The sequence below is a fragment of the Cucurbita maxima genome, unplaced genomic scaffold, assembly GCF_002738345.1.
Source record: "Cucurbita maxima cultivar Rimu unplaced genomic scaffold, Cmax_1.0 Cma_Scf00030, whole genome shotgun sequence".
NCBI classification, from domain to species: domain Eukaryota; kingdom Viridiplantae; phylum Streptophyta; class Magnoliopsida; order Cucurbitales; family Cucurbitaceae; genus Cucurbita; species Cucurbita maxima.
The window spans coordinates 867,200-884,960 of NW_019272046.1; the positions used below are offsets into that span (position 1 = coordinate 867,200).

Here is a 17,761-nt window from a genome sequence, read left to right on the forward strand (position 1 = left end):
CTCCAACCCTTGAGGAAATTTAGTCGGGAAACTCCCTTTTAAAAGCTAAATACTCTTCAGAGACTAACAACGTTTTGAAGACTCCAAGACGGTCACGACCAAAATAATTCATTTTTTTAAAATTTAGAAACTAAAACAGACATTATAAAAATTTAAACTTTCTCAAAATCGTCTAAGTTTTTAAAGAACTATTTGGGTAGTTTTTATAAATAGGCTATTGGCCTACCAAATACTCGCCCACTACTCGGACCGCCCCGCCTCGTCCTGCTCCCTTTCAAGTGATTCAAATCGAATAAGATAAGTCAGAATCACCCACCAAATCAGAAACCGAGACTAAATTATAAGTTTCAATGTCACGAGTTTATGAACCCTAATGATTACTCAAGAACACACAGAAACAGAAACAAGCTTTGGATAACATATGCCAAACCAACTCCCTCACAACTCTTTGGTTATTCAAACAATTATAGTAACGACCAATCACAAAACAAACATATAAATTGTCGCAGCAAGCTATTTTTGTGTCATAAGATCGTAGAAAACTTCTGGCTTTTTGTAATCAGCAACACAGAGAGCCTGAAACCAAAAATCAACAACAGGGTGATCTTAGTTTGAGCAGGAGACTCGTATTCTAACAACTCAAACCCACCGCTAACAGATATTGTCTTCTTTGGACTTTCCGTTTCGGACTTCACATCAAGGTTTTAAAATGTGTCTACTGGGAAGAGGTTTCCACACCCTTATAAAGAATGTTTCGTTCTCCTCTCCAACCAATGTGGGATCTCACAATCTATCCCCCTTGGAGGCCAGCGTTCTCGTTGGCACACTACCTGGTGTCTGGTTCTGATACTATTTCTAACGGCTTAAGCTCATCGTTAGCAGATATTGTCCTCGATATTGTCCTCTTTGGGCTTTCTTTTCCGGGATTCTCCACAAGGTTTTAAAACACGTCTACTAGGAATAGGTTTCCACACCTTTATAAGGAATGATTCGTTCCCTTCTCCAACCAATGTGGGATCTCACAATCCATCTCCCTTGGGGGCCAACGTCCTTGCTAGCACACCGTCCGGTGTCTGGCTCTAATACCATTTCTAAAGGCCCGAGCCCACTGCTAGAAGATATTGTCCTCTTTGGAATTTTCCTTTTGGGCTTCCCCTCAAGGTTTTAAAACGCGTCTACTAGGAAGAGGTTTCAACACTCTTATAAGAAATGCTTCGTTCCCTTTTCCAACCAATGTGGGATCTCACAATCCACCACCTTGGGGATCAGCGTCTTTGCTAGTACACCGCCCGATGTCTGACTCTAATACCATTTCTAATGGCTCAAGCCCACCGCTACCAGATATTGTCTTCTTTGGTCTTTCCCTTTCAGGGTTCACCTCAAGGTTTTAAAACGCGTATACTAGAAAGAGGTTTTCATACCTTTATAAGGAATGTTTCGTTCCCCTCTCCAACCAATGTGGGATCTCACAGCACACAGCCTGGTGTCTGGCTCTAATACCATTTCTAACCGCCCAAGCCCACCGCTAGTAGATATAGTCCTCTTTGGGCTTTACATTTCGGGCTTCCCCTCAAAGTTTTAAAACGCGTTTATTACGAAGAGGTTTCCACACTCTTATAACTTTTTGTCTGTTGGGTACAAAACTATAAATATTGCTATCAAACCAAAGCTTACCTGCATTGCATATGCTATATGAATGAGCGTTGCTTCACACCAAGGCTTGCCAATGAACTGGAGGCCAATTGGCAAACCAGTTTTATCATATCCAATCTGTAAACACAAAGTTTTCACAAAGAACAAGTCCAGTAAATTATGAAACCCCAAACAAGAACATCAAAGGATGAACTCATTGATATCTTACTGGAACAGTTACTGCAGGCAATCCAAGGAAGTTTCCAGCTATTGAGTATCTAACAAGTGCAGCTGAAAAATGATACAAAGTTATCCATTTCCACTTGCTCATAGTTCGTGATAGGAAGGACTTAATTGAAAAAACTCTATACATGGATCATGAAGTTGTAAATTTAAAAAAAGACAACAGTTTGAACGAGCGCAGGCGTGAACGAACGTAGGCCCGTACCTCCATTAATGTAGTCAAGTTCTCCAGTCTTGAGAGCATCATTCAAGATAGGGTAAGCAGTTACACTGATTAATAGAGTATAAATATTAGAATATAACAACTTGCTCGGGATGTATCTCTAAATTTTATTTGAACTTGGGAGAACTATGCTAGAAAAGAGTAGGTTATGACTCCCACGTTACAAACAACAGTGCCGCTCATCCGACCATGTTAATGGTCGAGAGCGAGAAGTGTCGTGATGCAACTGAAGAGGACGGTGCACCATTTAACACACTAAGAAGAGTGTCCAAGAAAGCCAAACAAAGACGCAAGCAAGACGAGAAGCAATGGTGTTGTTAGCAGCAATAAAACCTTAGCCATAACCTTGAAGTTAGAGTTTTGTGGCGAGTTTGGACAATCGAATCTGGAGTTGAGTGCATCTAAGTGTAAGATGCAAGCTCGTTAGATGTGGTGTCAATTGAACACTAGATAGACACTCCACGTTGCCATATGAATCCTCACCGTTTTGATGTGCATTTGTGTTAGACCTAGAATGCCTTAGAATGTACTGTAGAGGGAGGCATGATATAGGATTTTTATTACTCTTAGGTCCCATGCCTAAGTGAGCTACTCATGACAAATGTGCCTGTTATGGTTTGGATACGCATTGAAAAATGAGTGTCTTGGGCGTCTTTCTTTGGTAATGAGATTTCAAAGACATTGCTGGGTGACACAAGTGTGCCGACATTGTGCCCCTTCCCATGGGTCGAAGGTTGCATCATAGGGTTGGACTTTGACATAGTGTGTAGAAACGACTCAGCATGGACATGGAATGGTTCATACCTCGATAGTGTCCAGATTAACTCTAACTCTGTTAGTTAAGATGCATTGGTCTCTTCAAGCCAATAATGAACCTGAACTATAAATCCATTTAAAAGTTTATAAAGAGGTTACTGAAAAGTACCCGGTTGTCGGTGACACGATGACATCAGCATGTGCTAGTATTTTCCGATGAAAATACATTTGGCGATTCCTGTAAACATTTGTAACCATTTAATACCAAAAAAAACGAACCGATAACATTTCAATTTTTATCCGATCGTGAGAACGAAATAAATAACGAAATAAAGAAAACACATCAACATTGTTAGGTTAGAAGCCTCCTGCTTATTTATAGCTTACTCAACATAGTAGAGCTATACATGGTAAATATAGTAAATGGTCGTATATAGAGGCTATATATGGGAGATAGTTATATATAGTAGATGGCTATATCTGATAAAACTATATTATAATAAACTGAACCATATATATACCTAGTGCACGTACTTTTTGGATTCTCTGTATTCTCTTTTACTATACATACTTGAAGTCATCGATATAAACCTCTAGCCAATATTCTTCCTTGTATTTTATCTCTCTTGTTCTTTGTGTTCATCTAGATCGAGTGTGTGTTGTTGTGCGATCCTAACACTCATGTCTCCCGGAATTGTTAAAGACAAAAAGCTCATGAACATCTGGCAAACATACACGATTTCTTATTCGTTCCACTTTCGACAAAATGATTTAATGAAGACTAAAAATATTGTTTCTAAATTACCTAATCTTCTGAGCTTTTATGTACTCCTTACTACCGAAAGAACCATAAACAGCAAGTGCTACTCTTGCATCCCATCCTAGTTGTGAGGAATCCCTGTTTCAATGGGTTGAGTCGACTCGGGATATATCAAACGTTAAATGATAGGTAAATATCGAGGTTGAAGTTAACGTACAGCTTTTCGAGATAGGAACTCAATGAAGTGCTGCACTCGGACGCAATTGTTGAATAATGTGCTAAACGCATCACTTCTATCTCGGGAATCGTCACCTCGACCGTCTTTAAAGTAAACAAGAAGATCACCTCAGCATGCACAGTTTATGTTACTTCATCAATACATTGTCTATTTTAAACTAGAGGATAGGTCACGAGACGTAAAGGAACCGATAAAGCAGTATGTCGGGTTTTCGTACCTTCCAGCCATGATGTTTTTGAAGTTTGTCCAAGGCATTAGAACAGCAAATTCTGATATCATCACTGCAGTCGTTAAACCACTAATTATCTCAATTAGTGGTGTAAGAAGAAATGAGATGATTTGAAAACATTACTATATTGATTATGAACATCATGTAAGTTAATGTTGCATTACTAACCTCACCATACTTTGCCATTGTAACCGAAGGTATTGGTCTTGATGAGTTCAGCAATGGAAAACAAAGTTTGGGCTGAACGCTCATAAAGGTGAATGGAAAAGGTATAAACAAAGGATCATGATATGTATAGAAGACACATGAAAACAGCATACTGTGACTCCTGTAGGCATGTATATGCAAACATTCACCAACATAGACGTGTAAGCATGATATGTCCTACACATTTGAATCGTTTCAGTCATAGTATCCGTAACGGTCCAAGCCCACTGCTAGCAGATATTGTCCCCTTTGAACTTCCCCTCAAGGTTTTTAAAACGTGTCTGCTAGGAAAAAGTTTCCACACCCTTATAAAGAATGCTTCGTTTCCCTCTCCAACCGATGAGGTATCTCACAATCCACCCCCTTGGGGACCCAGTGTCCTTGCTGGCACATTATCCAGTGTTTAGCTCTAATACCATTTATAACTGCCCAAATGCACAGCTAGCAGATGTTATGTTCTTTGGGCTTTCCCTTCCGGACTTCCTCTCAAGATTTTTAAAACGCGTCTGATAGGGAGAGGTTTCACACCCTTGTAAGGAATGTTTTGTTCCCGTCTCCAACCGATGTGGTATCTCACAATCCACCCCCCTTGAGAGCCCAACGTTCTTGCTTGCACACCACCCGGTGTTTGGCACTGATAATATTTGTAAGTGCCCAAACCCACCACTAGCAAATATTGTCCTCTTTGGCTTTCCCTTCTAGGCTTTCCCTCAAGGTTTTAAAACGCATTTGCTAGGAAGAGGTTTCCATTCCCCTCTCCAATCGATGTGGTATCTCACAATCCACCCCCTTAGGGGCCAGCGTCCTTGTTGGCACACCGTCCAGTGTCTGTCTCTGATACCATTTGTAACCGCCTAAGCCCACCGCTAGCCGATATTATCCTCTTTGGACTTTCCCTTCCGGGCTTTCCCTCAAGGTTTTTAAAACACGTTTGCTAGGGAGAGGTTTCCACACCCTTAGAAACAATGCTTCATTCTCTTCCCCAACCGATATGGGATCTTTCAACTTAAAGTTAAAGAGGGGGAGGGGAGATAAGAGCTCTGTCTAGAATTGTTAAAGTTTGTCAGTAATATACTGAATGACTTCAAACAAGCACTTACCAGCGTAGCATTCTGATGCGAAGGAATTTTGCTGCTTATGGCTGCATAACTGAATAGAACATCAAGATCCAAAAAAATTTCATCAAATCTCTCTAAATTTGCATCAAGGAAACGGAGAAAAGAAAGAACACTTACACAATAAACGCGTCCTCAATCGTGCCGGCCAGTATCCCTACCATCCCAACAGTCCAATTCAGAGGAAGAACACTGAAAACACAGAATGTCAGTGGCCAAATCATATTGAATTTTCAAAGGCATAAATGTAGAGATGTTATTTTTCAGTAGACATAAGTTATCACCCAGAATGAGGAACACGGCCAAATGTTGGCTTCAAACCGACAACTCCACAAAGAGATGCAGGGATTCTCACAGATCCTTTATAAAATTACCAATGAAGAGAGTTCAGTTGTTACATATATAAAATACTGCACAATTTCTTGAAGACACCAACTTCATTAAATATCTTGATGCACATAAATTTCTGTAAGAGCTAGTTGTTTTTAGTTAATAATGTCATCATCAATGGAATAAGATGCAATTTGACATGAAAAATAAATGCCACCATATTTTCTTTTTATTGCAGAATTAGGACCCAATGTTAATTAGATTGTTTGACCTCAATTATACTTTTTGTTTCAAAATGGAGAATGTTCTGGATGATGCATAAGGTTAGATAGTGTAACAGTCTCGGCCCACCACTAACAGGTATTACCCTTTTTGGGCTTTCCCTTCCGAGCTTCCCTTTAAAGTTTTTAAAACACGTCTGCTAGGGAGAGATTTCCACACTCTTATAAGGAATACTTCATTCCCCTTTCCAACCGATGTGAGATCTCACAATCCACCCTCCTTGGGGGCCTAACGTCCTTGCTAGCACACCGCCCGGTATGTAGCTCTGATACCATTCATAACAGCCCAAGCCCACCACTAGCAGATATTATCCTCTTTGGGTTTTCCCTTTCGAGCTTTCCCTCAAGGTTTTTAAAATGCGTCTGCTATAGAGAGGTTTCCACACCCTTATAAGGAATGCTTCGTTCCCCTCTCCAACCGACGTGGGATCTCACAATCCACCTCCTCTGAGGGCCCAGCATCCTTGCTAGCACACCGCCCTGTGTCTGGCTCCGATACCATTTCTAACAATTTAAGCCAACCGCTAGCATATATTATTCTCTTTGGGCTTTCCCTTCCGAGTCTCTCCACAAGATTTTTAAAATGCATATGCTAGGGAGAGGTTTCCACACTCTTACAAGAAATGCTTCGTTCCCCTCTCCAACCGACATGGGATCTCACAATGCACCTCCCCTAAGGGCCTAACGTCTTTGCTAGCACACCGCCCAGTGTCTGGCTCAAATACCATTTGTAACAGCCCAAACCCACCGTTAGCAGATATTATCCTCTTTAGGTTTTCCCTTTCGGACTTTCCCTTAAGGTTTTTAAAATGCATCTGCTAGGGAGAGGTTTTCACACCCTTATAAGGAATGTTTCGTTTCCTTCTCCTACCGATGTGCGATCTCACAATCCACCCCCTTGGGGGTCCAGCATCTTTGCTGGTATACCACCCAGCGTCTGGCTTTGATACCATTTGTAACATCCCAAGCCCACAGCTAGCAGATAATATCCTTTTTGGACTTTCCCTTCTGGGATTCCCCTCAAGGTTTATAAAACGCGTCTGCAAGAGAGAGGTTTCCACACCCTTATAAGGAATGCTTCTCGTTCCCTTCTCCAACCAATGTAGGATCTCACAGATAGTTTCTTCGTATGTACATTCTTTCTATTATCAAATTTTTAACAGAGAGATGATAAAGAGAAGATAAAGGAAGGATCAACATGGAAATATAAAGAAAAAAAAACTGGAGAGATTAGAGAGTGGTATGAGAAAAGCTAGTCCATGAAAGATAATATTATTATTAGGTTAAATTATACCTTATATCCCTATATTTCATGTTTGTTGACTTCATATTCGTCCTTTTAAACTTGTAATTTCATCCCTTTCTTATTTAATCTAATCATAATCACAACCTCTAGCACTGCCTTATTCATAAACAAAATTACCTCCTCCATCAACACCTAAAGCAGCAGGACATAGTCCTGCAGCAACAACAGCAGCAGATCCGCTAGAAGAACCTCCACATATCCTGCTCGTATTATATGGATTTCTCGTCGACCTACACGAGCCATTCATAAAATATACCATCTTAGATCAAACCTTAGAGTTTGATGAGGAACCATGTCATGATGTAATGTCTAGACACTATATTTCATGAACAATGTGCAAGGGGTAGTACTATAGAATTTAACAGTTCATAAAGAAGCAAGAAAACATCAGATCTTCTCACCCATGATAAGGGTTTATTCCACTTGTTCCAATACCAAGTTCATGCATATTGGTTTTCCCAACAATTAGAGCTCCACATAACCTGAGATATTGTATGCAGCTTGCATCACTGGTACAAGGTCTTAGTTTGTGCAACCAACTTGTCCCCCCTGCAAGAACAAGGCGCTATCAAGCAATAAAATAAAATATTGTGATGTCCTACATTGGTTGGGGAGGAGAACAAATCACCCTTTATAAGGATGTGGAAACCTTTCCCTAGTAAACGCGTTTTAAAGCCTTGAGAGGAAGCCCGAAAGGGAAAGTCCAAAGAAGACAATATTTGCTAGCGGAGGATTTGGGGCATGGGCATTACAAATGGTATCAGAGCCAGACACCGGACGATGTACCAGCCTTCTCGCTGTTCTCCGAAAGGGGGTAGACACGAGGCGGTATGCCAGTAAGGACGCTAGGCCCCAAACGGGGGTGGATTTGGTGGTGGTCCCACATCGATTGGAGAAAGGAACGAGTGCTAGCGAAGACGCTGGGCCTCGAAGAGGGGTGGATTGTGATGTCCCACATTGGTTAGGGAGGAGAACAAATCACCTTTTATAAGAGTGTGGAAACCTTCCCCTAGCAGACGCGTTTTAAAGTCTTGAAGGGAAGCCCAAAAGAGAAAGCTCAAAGAGAACAATATCTGCTAGCGGTAGATCTGGGGCTTTACAAATATACTCACACGCATGAGAACGACTCGACACGAAAAACTGAGCAACACCAAGTTACCTGTAGTAGGATATGGTAGACAATCTATTTCATCCTTGACAGCAATTGGCACTCCATCTAGAACTGAAAGGGGTTGTCCTGGAACGAGTCAGAATAACGAGTAAGAACGAGAGGAAAAACTCGAACAATTTTTCATAAGAACAACAAGAAACTAATGACAAGATAATAGTCTAGAACACATGAACTTTTCTCCCAAGGCTAATAGGTACCATGTTCATAACGATTAGTTGATTCAGCTGCTTGCTTTAGAATATCTTCGACATTATAATTAATGAAGAATGACATGTTCAATGGAGGTTTGGATGATTCGCTCACAGCTGCTATGAATCTCTCTGCAACCTATAAAACAAAAGAAAATCCAAAGCTCATATGAAAAGAACATGATGAAAAAGAAAGACATGAGAAGCTAAAAATTGGCTTACTGTTAGAGGAGTTATTTTTCTTGAACGATATGCTCTTGAATAGTCCATTATTGTCCATCTGTGAAATGAAGGGTTTAAAGAATCCACTTCTCTGTCTGACCATGAAGGCAGACAACTAACTGCCTCTTGAACTTGTTCTGTTTCAGATAGAGCCACACCTATGTACTTCACCTCCTCATTTTCTTTTTCTGCAAAGTAATTTTTGATTAAGGAAAGATATGCGTTTCTCAATGTAAGAAGTATGAGCTTTTCACCAAGGAAACTGAGAAAAAACTGAAATGTCAAAAATAGAAGTGGTAGATTTGTAACCGCCCAAACCCAATAGTAGATATTGTCGTCTTTGAGCATTCCCTTTCGAGCTTCTCCTCAAGACTTTTAAAACATGTCTGTTAGGGAGAGGTTTCCACACCCTTATAAGAAATGTTTCCTTCCCCTCTCCAACCGATGTGGAATATCACAATTCACTCCCCTTAGAGGCCCAACGTCCTCATTGGCACTCGTTCCTCCCTCCAGTCGATATGGGATCTCACAATCCACCCCTTTCAGGGCCAGCGTCCTCGCTAGCACATAGCCCGGTGTGTGGATTTGATACCATTTGTAACAGCCCAAGTCCATTGCTAGCAGATATTGTCCACTTTGGCCCGTTACGCCGTCAACCTCACGATTTTTAAAACATATATGTTAGGGAGAGGTTTCCACACCCTTATAAGGAATGTGTTTTGTTCCCCTCTCCAATTAATGTGGGATCTCACAATCCACCCCCCTTGTGGGCCAGCTTCATCGCTGGCACACTGCCTGATGTCTGGCTCTAATACCATTTGTAACAGTCCCAGCCCACTGCTAGCAAATATTGTCCTCTTTGTCCCAGCCCACTGCTAGCAGATATTGTCCTCTTTGGCTCTAATACCATTTGTAACAGTCCCAGCCCACTGCTAGCAAATATTGTCCTCTTTGTCCCAGCCCACTGCTAGCAGATATTGTCCTCTTTGGCCCGTTATGTCTGCTGTTAGCCTCACGGTTTTTAAACACGTCTGTTAGGGAGAGTTTTTCACACCCTTATAAGGAATGCTTCGTTCCCTCTCCAACTGATGTGGTATCTCACAATCCACCCCCCTAAGGGGTCAGCATCTTCGCTGGCACACCACCTTGTGTCTGGCTCTGATACCATTTGTAACAGCCCAAGCCCATTACTAACAGATAATGTCCATTTTGGTCTGTTATGTATCACTGTTAGCCTCACGGTTTTTGAAACACGTTTGTTAGAGAGAGGTTTTCATACCCTTATAAGGAATGCTTCGTTCCTCTCTCCAACCGATGTGGGATCAGAACAAAATGAAAAACTGCGGCCATGTTCAACATCAGGTGATGCTTATGTAATAGCAACGTCCTATAACTTACTACAGCCAAACCCACTTGGAATTCCTTCATTTCTATTTAATAACAGAGCTTATGGCAATTGTTCTAATCATTTAGAAATGGCCACCCTGTCTCTCTTAGGGCAATACTTCCTTTTTCACAGCACAGACCTACCAAAGTTCTTGAACCTGAAAAATGAGAAAGATAGCATACCTTCTACAGGATGCGAGGGAACAAAAACAGGCGATTCTTCTATCTCCGCATTTCCAATGAGCTGCATAACTTTGATGTTAGTAAACAATAGAAAATGGCATGAACTATACAAAATTCATATTAGTTTCCTAAACAATTCACAACTGAAAGCAAGCATAAAGTAGCCTTAACCAAATAGAAAAATGTTCTTGTATTTCTAAACACTTTTATTCATGAGTGTTAGGTTATTTATATCTTGAGTATTGGGTTAGATTAGGCCTACGTGTGACAATTACTTGGCTCAACGAATTGTGAGATCCCACATCGCTCTAAGAGAGGAACGAGTGTCAGTGAGGACGCTGGGCCCCGATGGGGGTGGATTGTGAGATCCCATATCGGTTGGAGAGGGGAATGAAGCATTCTTTATAAGAGTGTAGAATCCTCGCCCTAGCAAACGCGTTATAAAAACCCTCGAGGAAATCCTGATAGGGAAATCCCAAAGAAGATAATATCTACTAGCGGTGGGCTTGGACTGTTACAAATGGTATTAGAGCCAGACACCAAGCAGTATGCCAGTGAAGACACTAAACCCCTAAGGGGGTGGACACCAAGCGGTATGCCAGCAAGGACATTGGACCTCGAAGAGGAATGGAGTGTGAGATCTCACATCTATTTGAGAGAGAAACGAGTGTCAGCGAGGACGCTAAGCCCCAAAGGGGGTGAATTGTAAGATCCCACATTGAGAATACCTCTCTCTAGCAGACACATTATAAAAACCTTGAGAAGAAGCTCAAAAGAGAAAGCCGAAAGAAGAAAATATCGACTTACGGTCGGATTAGATTATTACCATATTAGTCTTTTAAGTAGGTATGTACTATAGCTTGAGCTCTTTCCCTAACCCTTCATTATTTACATGAGCTCTTATTGATCACTAGATCATCCAATGATAGGTTTTTCTTTCACTACTGATCACTGAATCCAAAGCTCAACAAACAGAGCATCAAAATACAGAACATCCAACTGTTCCCTAACTCGACAATCCATTCATCAATACAAATATCAACAACAGCTATCAAATGGATTCAGAAACAAAATTAAAACGCAGCCTACCAATCGGGTTGAAGACATGTTCGTTACCAACAAATTGAGTACATTTTCTTGGAGCTCTTACCTTCATCCATAATGGGTTTCAATAGCAATCCAGAAGTTATTTCCAAAGGGAGAGAGCTTTATAACGGAGAAATTACACTTATTTCCTGTAGAGTTACTTACGGAATATTTTTAATACTCTATCTGTAGAGATGTTTTCGGTAAGAATAAGGGCCACGACCCTAATTGCTAAGGGTATTCGTATCAAATTGGACCGTTTTCCCTTAAAAGATATGAGTTTATTATTATTATTATTATTGTTTTAAAAAATTAGTCCTTTATAAAATATGACATTATTATTTTGTACTCTACTACTAAGCACGTCCAAACATAGGTGAACAGCAAACAAGAACAATCATCTTATTTTTATTTATTTTTATTAAAAAAAAATACAATAATAAATACTTTTTTAGAGAAATTAAAAAAAGAAAAATTGTAAAACAAGACAAAAGTTAAAAAGAGCTGTCAGGTTTTGTACCCAAGTCACCAACCAACGACCAAAATTTCACCAAAAATATTATATTATTTTATTCAAATAAAGCAAAATGTCAATAATAATATAGTAATATAAAGTTAAATTACCATTGTAACCTTATGTGATTTTACTAATATTTTAAAAATGCATCGAACCATTATAATATTTTTAAAATAGAGAATTCGATTCCTACTACAAGTTTTTTTTGCCTAATAATTTTAAGTTGGTAAATCGAGCCATCAGCTTTTTAGATGACAATAAATGTATTGTTAATTAGGTAGGTTCGAGTTGAAAACCAAAAAATTACAAAATTACCCCCAAGGCCAACATCAACGTCAATATTATTTTTAAAATAAAGAATTCAACTCCTACTACAAGTTTTTTTGTCTAACAGTTCTTGGACGATAAATCGAGTCATCAGCTTTTTAGATGACAATAAGTGTATTGTTAATTAGGTATGTTCGAGTTAACAACCAACAAATTACAAAATTACCCCTAAGACCAACATCAACGTCAATATTATTTTTAAAATAGAGAATTCGACTCCTACTACAAGTTTTTTTGTCTAACAGTTCTAAGATGATAAATCAAGTCATCAGCTTTTTAGATGACAATAAGTGTATTGTTAATTAGGTATGTTCGAGTTAACAACCAACAAATTACAAAATTACCCCTAAGGCCAACATCAACGTCAATATTATTTTTAAAATAGAGAATTCGACTCCTACTACAAGGTTTTTTATCTAACAGTTCTAGGATGATAAATCAAGTCATCAGCTTTTTAGATGACAATAAATGTATTGTTAATTAGGTATGTTCGAGTTAAGAACCAACAAATTACAAAATTACCCCTAAGGCCAACATCAACGTCAATATTATTTTTAAAATAGAGAATTCGACTCCTACTACAAGGTTTTTTATCTAACAGTTCTAGGATGATAAATCAAGTCATCAGCTTTTTAGATGACAATAAATGTATTGTTAATTAGGTATGTTCGAGTTAAGAACCAACAAATTACAAAATTACCCCTAAGGCCAACATCAACGTCAATATTATTTTTAAAATAGAGAATTCGACTCCTACTGCAAGGTTTTTTATCTAACAGTTCTAGGATGATAAATCAAGTCATCAACTTTTTAGATGACAATAAATGTATTGTTAATTAGGTATGTTCGAGGTAACAACCAACAAATTACAAAATTACCCCTAAGGCCAACATCAACGCCAATATTATTTTTAAAATAGAGAATTCGACTCCTACTACAAGTTTTTTTGTCTAACAGTTCTAGGATGATAAATCAAGTCATCAGCTTTTTAGATGACAATAAGTGTATTGTTAATTAGGTATGTTCGAGGTAACAACCAACAAATTACAAAATTACCCCTAAGGCCAACATCAACGTCAATATTATTTTTAAAATAGAGAATTCGACTCCTACTACAAGGTTTTTTATCTAACAGTTCTAGGATGATAAATCAAGTCATCAGCTTTTTAGATGACAATAAGTGTATTGTTAATTAGGTATGTTCGAGGTAACAACCAACAAATTACAAAATTACCCCTAAGGCCAACATCAACGTCAATATTATTTTTACAATAGAGAATTCGACTCCTATCACAATTTTTTTTCTGCCTAACAATTACAAGACCACGGTTGAGCCAACCATTATTAAGACAATTATAATATTTTAAAAATAGAGATTTCAACTCCTATTATAAGTTTTTTTGCCTAACAATCATGAGGCAATAGATTGAGTCATTGGTTTTTTAGATGGCAATAAGTGTATTGTTAATTAGGTATGCTCGAGTTAGAACCAGAAAATTACAAAATTACCCTTGAGACCGACATCATCGTCAATATTAAATAATATTTTGATGAAAATATCATTATTTTAGGCATATATATATTAAATATGAGAGAGAGAAGAAAATGTACCTTGTAAATGAGATTATTGGCCTTGAGAACGTACAACAGCAATTTCCCCAAAATCCTCATTTCTAGGACCCACGCAAATATTTTCACCACTATTCCAACCATTCGAGGAGCTAAAAATAAATTTTAAAAAATTAAAAATTAAATAATTTCTAAAATTAATTTGATCTATTTCTTACTAAATTAATTATTTTCTAAACCTATATATTAGTAATTATTTAAAAAATTGTAATATTACAATTAACTTTATATAAATTTCTAAAAATATTATTGGAATATAACAAAAATGTGTTTAAATATTATTTTTTTTGTTGGACGTGTTCATTTTAATCATCGCTATAGGTCATTGTCTTCGGTCCAACAACTTAATAAATTTTTATTTAAAATTATTTAGGAAAGAAAAAATAAAAATAAATAACTATTTTTAAAAATATATAATTTAGGTTATAATTACAATATTTTTCAATTTTAAATCATGAGAGGGACAAGATTGCATATGAATTTAGTAATTTTTCAGACAGAGAATTAAAAGCATTAAATTTACAAAAAAAATTAGAAAAATTCCTGAAGATCTGAAAACACCTCTCCTGGTAATGCCCTTTTCATTGTCCAACTAACCTTGGCTTTAATTTATTTAAGGAATATTTAGGTTGGCCCATTTTTTTCGATGTCATTTTTCTATTATTAATTGAGACGTTTTAAGAGTATAGAGGCTAAAATAACATCTAAAAACCTACGAAATAATCTAGACGAACAATGGGTTGTTCCAATTAGATTAAGAAAACGTAGAAACTGAGAAATACGACTGAGACCCATTAGAATTCCCACTAAATACACAAAATAGTAGAAATCGAGAAATCTGTCTGACCCATTAGAATTCTCACTGAACAAACAAAACGTAGAAACCGAGAAAACAGACCGAGACCCATTAGAATTCCCACCAAACGCACAAAACGTATAAACCGAAAAATCCGACTAAGACCCATTAGAATTCCCAATTCTACAAAACGTAGAAACTGAGAAATCCGACCGAGACCCATAAGAATTCCCACCAAACACACAAAATATAGAAATCGAGAAATCGGACGCCAAGACACATTAGAATTCCCAACAAACACACAAGATGTAGAGACCGAGAAATTCAATCGAGACCCATTAGAATTCCCACCAAGTACACAACAGGTAGAAACAAAAAAATCAGACCAAGACCCATCATAGTTTCCATCAAATACAGCCATAAGTCACAGAAGAGAGAGAAAAAAAGGAGAGGAGAGAGAGAGAGAAAAGAGAAACCTTTGACATTGGCTGTGAGGTAGAATTCAGAGCTGGTGGGACTCAAATCGACATCTTTGGCAGGCTTGTAAGCCACCCCACGAGAATTGACCAAACCCATTAGATATGAGTTATGGATATGGAACAGCGCCCAAGACAAGGCCTTATGGCTTATGAACTGATATCAATTTCTGAAGAACAAGCAATGGAGAGCGACGGAGAGAGCAAGAAGAAAGCATATGAAATCACATTTTTATATATACATTTGGCTGATAAAAACTAAGCAACAAAGAGAGAGAAAGTTGGTTGGAATGGATGGATGCTCATTTTCTCACTAAAAGATCATTGTGGTAAGTTTGGGTTGGTTGGAAATTAATGATCTTGATCAATATTAATAGCTACTTCTTTTTACTTTATGTGTATTACTTTTTCAAAAGCCCTTCGAGAGGGGTAGAAATCTGAACTTAATTGATATTCAATTAAATGATAAGAAATCACTTCAAATAAGATTTAGATTACCGTGTTAATCAAATATTGGAAGGTAAGAATACAAATTCAAAGATCAAGTATCAAGTTTGAATGATTCTAAACATGCAATCTAAATTACATAGAACTACAAAAAAACTTTGTCATTGGCTAAAGAAACGCATAAGTACTTTTTTTATAAAGACGAACATATGTCAAAACTTTTCACATTATTGAAAAAAAAAATTAAATGGTAACTTAAAAATTGAATAAGTATTACAAATTTTGTATTCGATTTGATAGTTTTTTTTTTTTTTTTTTTGGAGAGTCGTTTGCATGATTGAGGTGTTTTCCTTGCCCGACCTCAATCAGCCCAAGTGTCCCTTTTCCGTTACGATCCTGATCTGGTTCAGCTTAATTTAGTTTAATAAGAAAAAATCGTTGATCAATCATATAAATACTATTGTTTAACTTGAAGAATGCGAACTTTTTTTAATACATAATATTCTTTCTATTTCTTAATATCCTCGCTAGACTAAATTTCTTCTAGTTAATTTAAACATCGAAGCCTCTATGACAAATATCATATTGATGTGTAAGTTTCTCTTGTTTTGCAACTCGTGTTCTCTCCTTAAAAAAGTTTTGTATCGTTGTCAAGTGAAGGTCAAGTTCATTATCCGATCCAAATTTTGACACTAACATTTAGTATGATTATCATCAAAATTGTTTGTGTGTGAACAAACGGATTTATTAATTAGTACGTTATGACGTTATAAAAGTCAAAAGAAGATAATACTTCTCTAGGTCTAACTTGGTTAAAGTTGTTGCATCTTGTCAAATTGAGGCCTCCACCCTCTCACTAGGGTAAGAGACTTAGGTAAAACCATCTTTTTACCGAACAATAATTTTATCCTAACTGAAATTACTCGGTAAGCCTTGTCGGGTTCTGGGCATTATTCGGAGTAGGAGGATTTTTTAGCTTTGACGGATGTTAGGCGTGGGATAAGTCAGACGAGATCCTACTGTTCAGGACCAAGAAGCCATTCGAATTTGAATCTGGATATGTCGGTGCCTCTTAACTGTAGGCATCTTGCTAGAAAGTTAAGTTCTTAAGTTGTGACATTCCTTCCTTGGTGTTCTTCGTAAGTGATTAAACTTGTTTAAGGGAGACAAGTGAACTCGTGTTCAGGATTCAACATCGGGATTCAGAACATGATGGTCTCGACATTCTCCTATGATATCAAAGCAATACCTCTCCTAGTAAGACGTGATTTAGGGACGAAGTAAAGTGTAAATTGGTGGACATGTGACATCTGAGTAAAGGTAAAATGAATTTACTCTAATAGCAAACTAGATAATAAATATACAATGTGGGAACTATCAAAGAGACGCTAGGTAAACTCTAATAAACTTGCCCTAAAAACTAGGGGCCTCCATGTATACATTATACATGAGTAGTTTGATAGTCCACTTTTGAGTCTAACTATGTAGTCTACTAGCCCTAGGGAATCAATCGACTCATGCACCGAGTGCCAAATTAGGGTTATAAGTATGCCTAATTATTAGTCCGTATGCTATTTTAGGAATCAGGGAGTCTAATAGACGATTCGTAGATGGTCGAAGCGAGTTTGGAACTACGAGCACGTAGAGTATAGGATAAAGCATAATTATAAAAACATAGAAAAGAAAGAGTTAATCATAGCACCCTAAGATTCCTGAACACGGTATGGAACAAGGAGGCTCAAATGAAGCCGATGGCAAGTCTCTTAAGTTTAGCATATCTCACACCGTCACAAATCCTTGTGGATTACTCAAAATTAGCCATATAATATGTACGCAAGCTTTATATTAAGATCATTTTCTTATTGGATTATAAGCGAGAACTACTTACTGAGTATATTTTTATATACTCACTCGTGCTACACTTCCTTTCTTACAGATATAATTCGAGGTGTTAGCTAATAGCACGATAGTATGAGATCTCACCTCGATTGAGGAGGAGAAGGAAACACCCTT

At 37.8% G+C, this 17,761-nt stretch overlaps 1 protein-coding gene across 3 annotated transcripts; it reads right to left on the reverse strand.

Moving 5' to 3' along the window:
• Positions 1-296: 296 nt before the first annotated feature.
• LOC111465961 (fatty acid amide hydrolase-like) lies at positions 297-15,617 on the reverse strand. 3 transcript variants are annotated; one of them, XM_023110473.1, is made up of 21 exons: positions 15,302-15,617; positions 14,012-14,121; positions 10,471-10,531; positions 8,902-9,089; positions 8,689-8,818; positions 8,480-8,557; positions 7,722-7,869; positions 7,438-7,550; positions 5,688-5,763; positions 5,524-5,595; positions 5,395-5,437; positions 4,250-4,327; positions 4,070-4,150; positions 3,832-3,935; positions 3,660-3,752; positions 3,024-3,092; positions 2,081-2,145; positions 1,862-1,923; positions 1,675-1,770; positions 478-576; positions 297-425 (listed from the first exon to the last, which is right to left on the reverse strand). In XM_023110473.1, exons 1-20 carry the CDS (start codon positions 15,399-15,401, stop codon positions 514-516), a joined length of 1,830 nt encoding a protein of 609 aa, XP_022966241.1. In that variant the 5' UTR covers positions 15,402-15,617; the 3' UTR covers positions 297-425; positions 478-513. The 3 variants fall into 3 exon arrangements, with proteins under 3 accessions (XP_022966241.1, XP_022966239.1, XP_022966242.1); XM_023110471.1 differs by having other exon boundaries at positions 4,250-4,321; positions 5,389-5,437; XM_023110474.1 differs by lacking the exons at positions 297-425; positions 478-576; positions 1,675-1,770; positions 1,862-1,923; positions 2,081-2,145 and adding an exon at positions 2,500-2,930 and having other exon boundaries at positions 4,250-4,321; positions 5,389-5,437.
• Positions 15,618-17,761: the final 2,144 nt, after the last annotated feature.